Source organism: Rissa tridactyla, chromosome 6, assembly GCF_028500815.1.
Source record: "Rissa tridactyla isolate bRisTri1 chromosome 6, bRisTri1.patW.cur.20221130, whole genome shotgun sequence".
Classification (NCBI taxonomy): Eukaryota; Metazoa; Chordata; class Aves; order Charadriiformes; family Laridae; genus Rissa; species Rissa tridactyla.
Genome location: NC_071471.1, coordinates 68,106,699 through 68,121,141, shown reverse-complemented (window position 1 = coordinate 68,121,141; position 14,443 = coordinate 68,106,699). Strand labels below are relative to the sequence as shown.

The 14,443-nt window shown below is 39.6% G+C and overlaps 1 protein-coding gene across 11 annotated transcripts in view; it reads left to right on the top strand.

The window, feature by feature from the left end:
• The first annotated feature begins 45 nt into the window (after positions 1-45).
• Positions 46-14,443, top strand: part of ATE1 (arginyltransferase 1) — an 84,919-nt gene continuing 70,521 nt past the window's right edge. For 6 of the 11 annotated variants that reach the window (XR_008467111.1, XM_054206596.1, XM_054206599.1 and 3 more), the window contains exons 1-7: positions 46-846; positions 2,430-2,493; positions 2,855-2,917; positions 3,646-3,749; positions 4,121-4,390; positions 10,043-10,275; positions 11,963-12,091. Coding sequence is in view for 10 of the 11 variants with exons in the window: in XM_054206596.1 (XP_054062571.1) it covers positions 591-846; positions 2,430-2,493; positions 2,855-2,917; positions 3,646-3,749; positions 4,121-4,390; positions 10,043-10,275; positions 11,963-12,091 (1,119 nt within the window). In the remaining variant the exon portion in view is untranslated. Of the gene's footprint in view, positions 847-1,007; positions 1,233-2,429; positions 2,494-2,854; positions 2,918-3,645; positions 3,750-4,120; positions 4,391-10,042; positions 10,276-11,962; positions 12,092-13,144; positions 13,274-14,443 lie in introns of those variants that run through there. The other 5 variants (XM_054206595.1, XM_054206601.1, XM_054206600.1 and 2 more) reach the window with 5 other exon arrangements.

Genomic DNA, 14,443 nt, shown 5'->3' with positions numbered 1-14,443 from the left:
TGTCACAGGGTTATTACCATATACTTTCTATTTATTATGTCTGTGTTTACTACTTTATGTAAAGTTACAAACACAAGCTTTCAGAAAAAGGAAATGCTATCCCCCTTCTCTCATCCCTTGTCGGTCACCGATGGCAGCCTGCAAGTGGAATTTACATGTTTAATTACCTCTGCTGTGATAATCTTATCTTGATGCTCTTGGGTGCCGCAGAGCAAATTTGATAGTCTTTCTGTTCTTACTCTTCTGGAAATCAAGGTTGAACTTGTGGAAATTTGATCTCAATTACAGATAAACTCCTCCTTCCTTTTTTCCTAAAAAAGGAAGTACCATGTGTATTTGGTAGTGTAACTAGACAGGACAGCTGCCTTAGGCCATGTCAGTTTTCTCTTAAGAATAAAGAAAAGCCTAGCTCCATCTCCAGGAGCTCCCCTTGTGAGGAGCACTGTCTCTGGAGCTTTAGGATTTCGGCCTCCCCTTCCTCAGGAGGCAGGTTTCTGCTCCAGCAGCGGAGGTGATGTGCTCTCTGCGGCTAGCCCTGCTCTCGGAGCCCCTCTCTCGGGGGTGATAAAACGCGGTCAGGCCATGAGGGTATGAGGAAACACACTTTGATAATCTTTAATCTACAACGCCCAGCGCGATGCGTTGGTTCAAATCCAGCGAGCGGGGGGAGCCCTGCCCGGGGCCGGGCCCGCACCGCTGAGGGCGGCGACCTCCCCCCGCTTCGGGCGGGGCCGCGGAGGCCGCCGGGCACCATGGCTGCCGCTGCCGCCGTGGTGGAGTACAAGGGCTGGAAGGAGGGCTACCGCTGCGGCTACTGCGGCTCGGAGCGGGGGAAGGTCTCCGCCGGTAAGCGGAGGGACGGGGCCACCAGGGCTTCTGGGGCGGGAGCGGGGCCGCCCTCACTAAATATGGAGGAACATTGCTAGGGCCTGCGGGGAAGCTGCCGCAGCTGCCCGGGTTAAAAATGGCGTAGCCACGGCTTCCTGTGGGAGTTGCCTGTGCTCTGCCCGTAGCAAAGATGGCGGCGGCGGCGGCTGTTTCCGGGTGTCCCTGTGCGCCGTGTGGGGCAGCGGGCAGGGTGCCGTCCTGAGGCGGGCGGCGGGGCAGGGCAGGCGGGTCGGCGGGTGAGATGGCGGCGGCCGGTAGCTCCCCGAGCATCGTCGAGTACTTCGGCGGAGAGGATGGCTACCGCTGCGGCTACTGCAAGAACGAGAGCGGCAACCTCTCCCACGGTGCGGCCCCGGGGGCAGGGCGGGCTGCGAGGGGAGCGGGCTGGGCCAGGCCCGTGCTGTCGGACAAGGGGGCGACCGGGGCGGCGGGGCCGCTCCTGGCTGGTGCCGGTGGGGCTGAGGGAGGCCTGAGGGACGGGGTCGGTGTGGGTCCGGAGGCCATGGGCTCAGCGGGAAACCGCGCCCGTTGTGCCTCTCCATAGAATCACAGGATGGTTTAGGTTGGAAGGGACCTTAAAGACCATCTGGTTCCACCCCCCTGCCCGGGGCAGGGACACCTCCCACCAGACCAGGCTGCTCCAAGCCCCGTCCAGCCTGGCCTTGAACCCCTCCAGGGATGGGGCAGCCACAGCTTCTCTGGGCAACCTGGGCCAGGGGCTCACCACCCTCAGAGCGAAAAAGCCTTCGGTCAGTCTATGGGGAACCCATCAGGAGTAGCGGGAAAGCTTTGTAAAGGATGAAATGTTTTAATTATTATAGTCATAATATATGCATCCTAACTAAGGAAGCAGTTAGCATCTTGCCCAGAGCGTTCTCCTGGCCTGGTTTAATTTCTCAGGTGCAGCTGCCCTGCCAGAGCCTCCACCTCCCGTGACAGCCCGGGCTGACCTGTAGATCAGAGCCTGTCTGCCCGGCAAGGCTCCTGGCTCTGCCCCTGCTGCCAGACAGGGTTCCTCAGGCCGGCTCAGCGGGAAGCAGGCTATATTTATATTCTTTTCCCCCGTGAAGAGGTGACAGTCCCTGAGCTTGGCTCAGCTGGGTGGCTGCCGGGGAAGTTGCTCTCTGAGGGGTCCCTGGGAGTGGTCTGTGTCAGCTTCAGTGCCTCTCAGAAGAGTCCTTCTGGCACAGTGTTTCCCACTCAGTTTAACAGAATTATGGAGCAATTTTGTGTTATTTTGATGGTGTATCTCTGGGTAAGATAGCAGGTGGAGAGGTAGACGTTTTAACTTGTACAGTCAGAGCAATATAGTTCATCGCATCCCAAGATCTGTTAGTTTTGGTTTTTTTACCCTTAATGTACGTGTTGTAAGTCAGTAATTTATAAGATTTATGAGTATGCCAAGTCCTTGAAAGACACCTATTTGAAAGTCACAATAGCTGCTCAGATTTACTTTAATATTTCTGTAGAGCTTGTTGTATTTTAATGTATTAATGCATAATTGTGATCAGTCAAGTGTGTTACTGTATTATTTATTTCAGGTATGTGGGCACATTCGATGACAGTTCAAGATTACCAGGATCTCATAGATAGAGGATGGCGAAGGTAAATTTAAAAAGAAAATATGAAGCCATGTTGTCAGTTTAGATTCTGCTTAGAATCCAGTTTTAAAATTTAGGGTGGCGAGAACAGTTAACTAGTTTCGGTAAGTAACTGAAATGGAAGTATTTGTCTAACGGTCTGTGACTTTTTGTAACATGACACTGTATAGCAGGAAAATATTTGGTTATTTTAGAAGGACAGTGTTTTAGTATAGTAGCAAACAAACAGCTGAAGAATTTGCTTCTCAACTTTTGTTACTCTTCGTGTAATGTTCTGATATTATTTTAACAAAAAAGGTTAGTCTTCCATTTAGTGTGTAGTATAAGCAACAAAAAAATCAATACGTGTTTATTGTTATTTTTAGAAGTGGAAAGTATGTCTACAAACCTATCATGAATCAAACCTGTTGTCCTCAATACACAATAAGGTAAGAAGCTCAAAATATGCTACTGTAAGTTATTTGACTGCACTCAACCATTTGTGTTTACCGCTTTAAATGCAGAATATTTGAAAAGTTTATCTACTTTTAATGGTACTTTGAGTACGAAATGTATGCTGTTGGGTTTGTGCACAGGCACATCAGCGGCTCGGTGATGTTTTCCTGTAAGCAATCTGCTGAGTGTGTACCCTCGCCTTTTGCTTGGGGGTTGCAATCCAAAGGGATAGCCCCGTGATTGCTCTCTTGCTCGCTGGTTGCAGGTGACCCAATATGTCTGTATCCCACAAACACTGCTTTAGTGTCCCAAATAAGAGAGGCTGTCTGTTGAGTAGGTATGAATGATTCCAGATACGCTTTTCCAGCAGTAGTAGTTATTATGAATGCTTTATCTTAAGATGGATAAGTGAAAAATTCTAGTGTATTAGACTCCTAGGAAAGCTTTTTTTAATGCAGTGCTTGGGATCACCTTGGCATGTTTTAGTGATTATAGTGATACACGCACAAAACATGCCATAAAGAATGATATTATGCAGTAGAAAGCAACATAATTTTATTAACTCAAAAGTGTTGATAAAATATTTGACCACTTAATTTAGGGAAACTTAAGAAATAATTAGGAAATATGTATACAGTGTAACTTTTTTAAGTGGTTCCTTAACATTTTTTTCTGAAATAATGTTTCGCAAAAGAAGTGATCGTAACTTTTTCTTTTTGAGGTGCCAAGCTTTGCATTTTCAGACCTCCAAATCTCACAAGAAGGTTCTGAAGAAAATGTTGAAATTTATTTCCAAAGGAGATGTTTCAAAAGTAGTGGGTGGAGGTAAGAAATTCTTACTGTTTGAAAACCCATATTGAAGTTTGAAAGGTGTATCAGGTACCTGCTGGAGTGATCGAATGGCTAATACGCTTTGATTTTTGTATATATACGCTTTGATTTCGTTTGAAGTTATGGCTCGAGATTAATTGACTGCCCCATTTTAATGGAGAAAATAAAACTGTTCTCATAAATGAGTTGGTGCAATTCGAGGTCATAAAGGAAGCTTTCCATTTTCAGACTATGCAAACAGTCACTTTATCTGTTGGAAAACAGTCGTAAAATTGTAAATAAGTTAATTTAATGTTAATTGTGCAAAGTGTGAGCTGCGGTTATACAGAGAGAAATTAACTCCTGTATTTTTAAATTATTTACAGAAGAGCCTATGGATTCTCATATAGAAGATGTGGTCTCGTGTGATTTTGCATACAAAAGTGAATCTCATGTCAGTCAGTCTGAACTGACTCCCTTGAGTGTGGATCACGCAGAGAGGGTGGAAAATGAAGATAAGGAGACAGGAGAAACAAAAGAGGTGGATCAGCAGACGGTGGAATCGGGTTCTCTTCAGATATGTGTAGATAGAGACACGCCAGTCCCTGGAGAACCATCACATTCAGCTAAAACCGTTCATGCACCGCCCAAGCCAGGTAGTCAAATTTCTGGTAGTAATTGGAATATACTGTCATGATTTCACGTGTTGTTGAAGACCTTATTTTTATCTTGTCTAGTAATTCAATAATTGTTTCTTTTTGTGCCCTATACTCTTGCCAATTTATGCAATATGTAGTGTATAAATTGAGAGATGCTGCGTGTTACTTGTTTTCTTAGTTTTTCCTGAAAGTTCCATTGATTTTCATTATACTTATTTTTTTTTTAATTTGGTTATTGAGAATATGCATCTACAACTGGTAGTTTTCTGTATGCTATTTAGATTGCTGTCAGATAGGTTAAGGTGGTTGAATCTCATCAGACGTTGGGACCAGTTTCCAGTTCGGGATACTTTTGTGCACAGAATAAGATGTACATTCAGCTTTCCCTTTCTTCAACGGGATGTGGTGGCTCGGGCTTTATGTCCCGTTAAGCTAAGGCTTAACCTTGTCTCTTGTGCAGCAGTGGGAAACTAGTTTAAGACACAACAAGAACGACCGAGGTGTTGTTTTTACGTTTCTTCATTTCTGCAGGTCATCTTGTTGTAATACAAATTGTGGTGTTTACACCCCATGAATACACCTGTGAATAACTTGTTTAAGGCTATATTTCTTATGCTTTCTTAGACTATTTGCCACAGACCTAGCTGGCATTGGAAATACATTCAGTGTATTACTGTGTTTTTATTTTGTAGGCTTAAAGGAAATTACATAGCTTTCTGCTGATGTAAAAAAAAAAAAAAAAAAAAAAAAAAAAAAAGTATAGAGACTTCTAGTCCTCTATAAAGAATAACATTTTCTAGGTGAGCTTTTTTATCTATTTGGGGGCTTTCCTTGTTTTAGGTTTGGCTAACTTTAGATTAGAAAAGCAGTGTCACTAGAGGATGTGAAATTATGTCGTAATTTCTCCTTTTTTTTTCTTGCTGTGAACTTAATATTACACGTCTGTAAGGAATGCAGTGAGTATGTACAAGGAGTAAGGCAATCTCCCTCATTTTACTTTTGATGTATTTATGCAATGTTACAGCTCCCATGTGCCAAAGCCTGAAGGTAAATGCTTCTTCATTTCTACAGTTTTGCGTGAAGTACATGGAATATTTGTGGCATTTTCAATATTATAATAGTATTTAGTATAATACTAATTTTAATAGCATGGCCACTTTTTTTCAATGTGGAAGTTATCCCTCAGTCAAGCTTTTGTATAGTAATAGTAAAGATTTCTGAAATACTGCCTTTGGGATGAATTTGAACGTGAAATCTTTACCCTAAAAAAGGATAATCTCATTGTCAGTCATGGGACCGTAATCTTTTTCATGTGATAGCTGTTATGGTACCCCTTGCTGTGGCACGAGAGCCTGGAATCTACATCTGCTTGCAGCAGTGTTATGCTTTTCACGTAGCTTGTTGTGACAGGGAAGCCCATGTGTCACAGCTGGTGGGTGATCCTCTGCATGGTGTGACTGTATCTGCTGCACGTGCAGAGGAGTTCTTGAGAGTCCCCGAAGGGGGGTGGAAATAGTGCTGGAAACTACTGCTACCAGGACGTGCCCGCAGAGTGCAGCGGGTCGCTCTATGACTTCTCTCTTGCTCTGGCTATATTCCTGTGGGACATGGGTGATTTCTGGTAGGAAGATGGTACGGGGTGGATGGATTAGTGCCAGCATAATTCATTTGACCAACAGCTTGCACTGGAAAAGGTAGTAGAGTTCTGACAGGCTCTGTGTGGCTCAGAGGCTGCAGATGAGACAGCCTGGTCTTACAGATCATCTTTCCAGTTTTGCATAGCATCTACAGTGGCCCGTTCAGAAAAATAAAGGGTATTTTCTGAATTGTGGTTAGCCAATACATGGCGACTAATATTAATTAAAATCCTAGTGGAGACTGGATGCTTCAGAGTCTCTGCGTGTGTTGGGACGTCACACTAATGCCTAATTTTGCTCACATGTTGTGCCAGTATTATGAGAACTTCAAGTTACTTTTTCCTTCACAAAGATTTTTGTCTCCTTCTATGAGTTGGCTAATTTCAAGTAAAATAATGTTGCTTTGTCCTTAATGAACACTCATTCCCATTGGTTCATGTTTTCACCAGTTTAACAAGGAATTTTGCATCTGAACAAAAAAGGAAAGTTTTCAGAAATGCGTGATCAGAAAACTAGTAGTGCTGCATAGAAGCAGTACTGTTACACCTTCCTGGAAAAATTCTCCAGAATTTTTAAGACTGTATTTTATATTTTGATTTTATAAAATGCAGTCAAAACTTTTATAGCCGTCATATAGTTTATATAACTTTTATTTGTTGTGCAGATTTTCAAAACCCTCTTGTTTTTTAAATTATTAATGGAAAACTTTGAGTTATGTAAACATTTTGAAAGCAAACTAAGTGGCTATTGACAGCAGATGGCAGTTTTCGGTAAAGATTATGAGTGTAAACCTGCTGTTGTTTTGAAAAAGTGAGGTATGGTCTTCAGTTATGTTAAGAATAACATTGGGTAAAACTTTAAACACTAGAAATGCAGATAACGAAAGCTTGAAACGTTGTTTGTACTCTGTTTTAGAAAAAGAGGCTTTACTTTTAGAGAGGAAAAATATTCATTAGTGTGCTTCTTTGTTTCTGGAGGCTTTAAATATAAAAGTGAATAATAAAGGCATCAGAGAGCTAATTTAATTAATCTCTCTTTTTTTTTTTTTTTTTTTCAAGATAGGTTGTGTCACAGGTCAAATTTAGTTTAAAATTTTCCAGATAGAAAGATGTTTAGTTTTCATCTTGGAAAATGTAGACTTGTTCCATAATAAGATTGTTTAATTGCGTTTTTATGCCTTTATAAACAAAACAGGTCATTGCCCTGTAGGAATAATGGGCTGTTTCTGCACAGTTTCAGATAGAAAAGAAGGTTTGCTTATGTCTGTGTGCACATTCACTGTTTCAAGAAGTTTTTCTTGCTAACTTACAGCTTATAGAAGATATGAGACATGAAACAGGTCCTGATACAGATGAAGTACTCATTCTTCAAATGTATCATGAGTATTTTAAATAAACTCTTTTTCTGACTTGTTTGCCCATGGACAGGTCGCGTAGTATCTCTAATTTCCTCATAGTTTCTGTCCTTTTCTGGTGAATGGTTTTAGCTGTATGGATGAAACAAATACTCAAAAGCCTTAGCTGAGAGGTAAGAACACTTGATCATAAAACCTGCTAGTGCAATTGTAGGATGTCTGAATAGTGCCTAAGTGGTGTTAGCTCTTTTTCTAAGTCCCCAAGATGCCCTCAACGTTTCAGCTGTCACGGAGTCTGCATGGCACAACCAGGCTGGGACTTTTCTGGCTGAGCCAGGAAGAGCTCACTGCTAACTTGCCCCAGGAGGGCACTTATAAACTGTAAATTCTGTATAGTATGCACATTAAAAAAAATAATTTACAGCCTCGCTGATACTTAAAATTTTTGTCCCAATATGAAGTATGTTGCCAATTTCTATGATGCATTTATTGGTAAAGAAAGACACAAGCAGCGGTTCTGAGGGCTGCAGTTCTTTGCAGGTGAAGTCACTCTAAACACACCAGTGAGCTTCTAAAATATCAGTCCTCTCACCATTTCCAGTTTGCAGAAGGATACCACGATTCTCATTGTCCATGGGACGGTTTGAAGCAGGTAGAGGACAAGAAAGAAGTCAGTTTTGGCTAATAAGTTATTGGTAAGAAGAAGCAGGAGGAAAGAAAGCTCTAACTACGTTTTCATAGGAGTTCTGGAAAAAACAATTTCCATGTAATTTCCAGGCCTTCAAGTGAGTAAAGTGGGATAAGCCGTAGTTAAGTCTGGGTTTGGATTCCTCTTTACTTTTTATAAATTTTAACAGAGTTGGGAAAGTGGCTTCTTCGTAAAGCTTCACATGAAAGCAGCTCATGGTTCGGTGTACTTTCCCATTTGAAAAGGTCTTTCAAAAGGTGCCAGCATGTCTTTTCAAATAAATGGATTTTGGGAGAAAGCTAATAGTGTAGAAGACTTCCTCAGCAGTTTGTCATAATATTTGTTACAGTTTTGGTTCTGTACAAGATATATGACTGTATTTCCCCATATAGGAGGAGTTTTTTCCAGTCTTCCTCTCTCTTTCAACATTTTAAATATTGTGTCTCTTTTGGCCTCCAACTCATTTACCAGTGCCCTAGAAAGTAATAAAAAAAAATAATGCAGAATTAGAGTTACTTTGTATTACATTAGCTAGTTGCTGATACAATTTTGAGTGCAACTTTCTTTCTGTATGGAATTTGCAACAGCAGCTGCTAAGCTGAGACAGATATTCCTTAAAAATTGATTATTTCTTCCAGCACTGTTTCCAGCAGCACAGCAAAGTCATACAGCTCTTACCCAGCCTCTGGAGTGAAGTGTGGTGTTCAGTCACTTGTGTGCGCTACACGGAATAGCCAGCAGCGATGTACGTGTTTTAGGCAGAATTGAGGGTATTAGGAAAATGTTTTTTGCTTTTTATAACTTTTACAAATTTGAATGTTTGGATTTACAGTCAGTAGTTATTAAAATCATAGTGTCTAGGGAAACTGCTACTTGTAAGTACATTATTTGTACTTGCATCCTTTCAGTGCATTTGGTGGGTAGCATGGAGACCAGCTGTCTCCTTTTATTTTTTTATTTTTTTTTCTTAAATGGAAGAAAATTCTGTATTATTTCTTCTCGTACTGGCATTCTCATATCTTGCCTTTTTAACCTTACATTAGTGTCCTAAGTATAACATTATTCTGGCCCCTTGGTTGAGGAATTTGGACCACTTGAATTTTTGTTTGTGCGCCTTCAGATTTGCATTGCTTTAAAACTAAGTTCTTGTGGAACTACATACTATTTTCCATGCCGATCCATTTGTTTCCTAGGTTTGAATTCTCTTTTAAGTAAATACCATTTCACAAATAGAATGTTACAAATGGTCGATCTGTTAAAGAGAGAGTTAAGTTGATAAAAATGAATTGAATAGTAAAAACAGACATTCTGAATATAATTTTAAGCAAAGATGTAAGCTTTTATGGCCTTCTACTCGTCTTTTACGTGTCATTAGTGACATTGGTGCTATTTCTAAATACTGCATAAGGATTCCAAGTGACAAAAAAAAGAAATGCTGCTTTTTTGTGTGTGTGCATGCGTCTTCTATGGGAGTCTGGTATAGCCACCTGGGTTTCTAGTGCAGTAGAACAATTCTCTATGAATTTGGCTGTGAGGTTTTGTAGTTTTGGTGGTTTTTGCCTTTCAGTATTTCAAGCTGATCCTGTAGCTGTCTGGCGATAGTACATCATCATGCCATATATTAAGCAGGAGCTTTTCTTCATTTCTGAGAGAGGGATGTGGTGTAATGATTTATGGACAGACTTTTTTACAGACAGGAAGTATTTTCATTTTAATTTTTAAATTTAACCTTGGCTCTGGAATGGAATCATGGTCAAGGTGTTTCCATATTGAAGTGCTGCATTAAACAGGTGTAGAGGAAAAAAATCATTGCAACTTAGCTTGGCATCAGGTTCTGCTGGTAGTTGTAAACGTAAAAGACCACAGTCTGCAATTAACAGTGATTTTAACCATTTCTTTTCAGTGGTTATGTAAGAATTGCTTGTTTGTTGCAAAATGTGGTGTTTAATTTTTTGTCTCTGCTCTTGCAGGGAAAGGGGCTGATTTAAGCAAGCCACCGTGTCGAAAAGCAAAGGACATACGGAAAGAAAGAAAACTGCAGAAACTCCTTCAGAACCAGATGCGCACACTTGAAGGCTCTCAACTTCAAGCAGGAGATCAAGCTTGCCTCTTACAAAACTCTAAATCTAAAGCAAACCAGCCTAAAACCATTGAAGACTTTATTTTTGACACTTTACCTGATGATGCACGACACAAATTGGAGGTAATGTCTCATTCAGTGTTGTTGGAGGCAAATTAAGGAAAAGTCTGGTTATGGAATTTTCGAAATGCTTAGGTGTTTAGTATCCGTGACTTTGTGGAATAGTTACAGTTCAAATCTTGATCGTGCGGTGGTACTGCATGAGATATATATGGTGCAGCTGAGCTCTGTGTAACCACAAGAGGGTACTCTTGCACTTGCAGTCAGTCGTAGCAGAGACCAGTACAGTTACCAAAATAGCTTGTAAATTGATTTCATACAGCGTGACTTGAAAATGAAAGACTTTGAATTAACTGAGTGTTGAATGATGAGAGAGATTCAATGTTTAGTTCTGCAGTATATAAATACTTAAACTATCTATGCTAACGAATCTTGACAAGAAAGTAGTAACTGTTCATAAAATTAAACAGATAAGAAGATAGCTGCTCTTTATAAACATCATTGATATGTGTTGATGTCTTTGGAAGCTGTAAAAGTGACAGTAGAAAATTTTCCTTAATATACTGGTTGCCATTAAATCTATTAGTAATATAGAGACAGTCATCTGGAAGACTTTTGGACTTTCTAACATTTGTTAATCACAAACCCAAATTTTTGTCTTTTTATTTTTTCTGGAAGCTGGAAAACTATCTGAATGTATGTATTCTCCTGTAGTTACTGATTATCAGTGATGGTATTCAAAATGAAAGGATTCACTGAATAACTGACAAGAAACCATGAAATTGATCCATCTCACTGACTCCTCCAGATTTTCTGATGAGTTGTATTACAGAAGTGTGATGGCTTTGTCTGAACATCTTCACTTAGAAGGTGAAGGGAGAATTAAAAGGAGGATGGTTCCGGCAGTGTTTTCCCAGATTACCTTTGCTCCTTACTATGGCTCTCAAGTGTGATTTTTTTTTTTTAATTTTTTTTTTCAGTAGATCAGAACCAGTGATGTTGGTGAAAACAGAACCGTACTGAAAATTATGTGTGGTTTTTTGAAATGAACATGTCCTTAAATATGCTTGGAAAGAAATGCAATGTTGCTCATGTGATAGCATTCTTTTTTTGTTAGGGAACAATCACTTTTACTAAGAACAATTTTTAATTTTTATATATATATATATGTTTTAAAATATTTTATTTTTGTGTGTGTAAGGGCGATGGTGGGGAAAACTGATAACTTCCTATTACAATTAACTCATAATTGAATATGGAAATATCGTTTTGTCTTCCTCTTTCAATTAGAAAACTATCAAGAAATCCCTTTGGGATTATCCCAATAAAACATAGTCTTTATCTAAAGTATACTGATACAAGTCTTCCAAAGGCATGGGTTCTTTGAGTATTTTTCAGCATAGTGTGAAACCACAAGAGAAGATTTTAAAAAGTAGAGAAAACCCCTTTTAAAATGTCGATCTGCATACTGTTGGTATTATTTCCTGAAAACTACTTTTGTAGTTGTTCTATAAGCATTTTAGTTGTCTTGAAGTTTGAAAACCTTGTATGTTATTCAATGTAAATATAAAAGCCTTCAATTGCCTAAACTGAGCTGAAGAATTGGAAGGTTTTTGTCTAGTATTAATTGAATTGTTGGGGCTCTTGTGCAGGAAGTAAAAATTTCTCTCTGTTGTGATGTTTGTATATGTATAAATCTATAGTTATTGCATGATATTGTAATAATGAATGTGTTTAACTTCTTCTGAAGGTGAGGGTGGTGAGATCATCTCCACCAAGTTCACAGTTCAAAGCCACATTTCAGGAGTCTTACCAGGTCTATAAACGTTACCAGATGGTTATTCACAAGGACCCACCTGATAAACCAACTATAAATCAGGTCAGAAGGCCAAATGAATTTTGCGCAAAACTCAATTTCTCCTCCATTTCGTGTGCCTTGTTTCTAGGAGAAACAAACGTGGATTTTATATCCATTATATTTTCAGGAGCATGTGAAATACTAGATAAAATAAAATCAACATCCTGAAAGTGCAAACTCTTTTGATATCTCTCTGTGATTCTTTTTGAATCACAAATACTTGGTCTTAATTGCAGACAGAAAAGTTAAGGAAGTTACGTGGGGATGCTATTGGGTAAGAGATGGAGAGGATGAGGCTTTTGGAGATAGATGTTGTGGGCCTTATAAATACGAATGTCATAAGAACTAAAACCAGCGAACGCTTAGTTTGATAACTAGTCTCATTGGCTTTGGTTTGAATGCTGCCGTAAGGAGGAACAAGCATGATCAGGGCCAACATGTGAGTGAAGAATTTATCGCACATACAGATGGTTGGTTTAAGGTTCACAGAAGTTTTATAAACCTCTTCACTTTCAATTTAAGCCCTTCAAGAAGTAATCTGTGCACTCCATCTGAATTACGCATTGTTACTGCTTCTTGTAGTGACCAGGTGGTGTGTAATAGTTAACTGTCATATTACCTCTCTAAAACTATAAAGAAAAAAATGCAGGAGTTTGGAGAAAAAGTATAAGTAGCAAGAATATATAATTGCTAAACCAGGGCAGTGAGTGATGTGCCATTAAAAATAATACATTTTAAAAGCCCTTGAGACTGTGCAATAAAAATAAAATTTGTGATTGATTTGTTAGATAACTTGGTCAAAAAATATGTTGACTAAACTGGTGCTTTGAAGTGTTCTAGTGTTATACAATTTTTATTCTTTTATGAAAGTATCAACAGTCAGTTTAAGCTTAGTGTTAGTTGTCAGACTTTCCCCTGTAGGAGATTTTCTTGTTACTGTGTATGAAGTAGAAAACTGACTTCAGAGGCTTTGAAGTGGTTAGGGGGAGATCTTTCACTAGCCTTACCTTCAGAAGCATATTATCTGATGATATGCACTCAAAATAGTATGCTTGTATTTTCCTTGCTCTGAAGGTGAGGTTAGTACCTGTCTCCTTTGAGGACCCCCAGTTCAAATCATCCTTCAACCAGTCAGCCACATTATTTGCCAAATATCAGATGGCCATCCACAAGGATACACCTTCTGACTGTGGCGAAAATGAGGTACAGTTCACTGCATGCACCTTTATGAAAACATATTTTTAACGCACAGCTAAATGATGGGAAATGCTGTCTCTTAGAATGACTGTAAATATTAAAATATTGGAGTTTCCATTTGGGAGGGAAAGCATTGTGCGTTTTAGTAAGCTTCTGTTGCAGGCTTCAGCTCGGGAAACAGCTGAAGAGAGAGAAAGTATGCATCATCATAACTAAAAAAACTAATGTTAGTGATGAGTTAAGTAGGGCTGTTGTTTGTACATGATTTTTAAAGAGACCTGGAATGAGATTTCCACTGGAAATGGGATAATGGTATGGAAACGCCTTCTTTTTTTATCACAAAAACATCTTATGCTTTAAAGTTGTTTGGTACCTTTTCCACATTTCTCCTTAATTTTTTGTTGTCTCACTTAATTTAAGAGGTGAAGGTTTTAAAAATCTCAGTTTTATTCACATTTCATTGCTAAGAATACCTCTCAAGTAGACCTCACCTTTGCAGTAGAAGTAGTGAAAAAAATATTCTCAGTATCTGATTGTGTGAGATTCAGTGAGAGTACATTGCATGTGAATAAAGCCTGCTTTTAAAATAGAAAAGGTGTTCACAGGATGCTAATCCTGAACTAGTAAGTAAATAATAATAATAATAAAAAAAAGTACTGGTAGGGTTCTAAACAAGCAGCAGTTCTCTGTTTCTCTGGCAGGTGGCACAACGTGCTCATTAGCAGAATTAATAAAGCTGCTATGTCAGATCTGTCATTTCTACCGATTGCAGATGTAAGACACCAGTATCGATCAGCTGTCTGGTCAGACTTCCCTGTTCTTGAGAGCAGGACTTGCAGAAGTGATACCTAGCAAGCTGTGGCTGCTTTCCAGGTAGAATAATAAAACCACATAATCATTTTTGGCTTTGGTTCATAAGAGCGTAAGGAGAGCTTTTTTGTGAGCTCTCTCTAACGCTACTGGGGAAAGCCATAAAACTTATTGCACTTTGGTTTAAAAAATAAGAGGACTCATAACAATAAGTAGTAGTCTCTGCCCTTTTTATAATTACTGACATAAATTGGGTTAATTATAATAAGGTAAAAATTGGACACATGCCAAGAAAGATTGAGCTATTTACTAGATTTGTGCCAGGTGTTACCTGGTCTGACGAGGGACTTGGATTTGTTTGCTGTG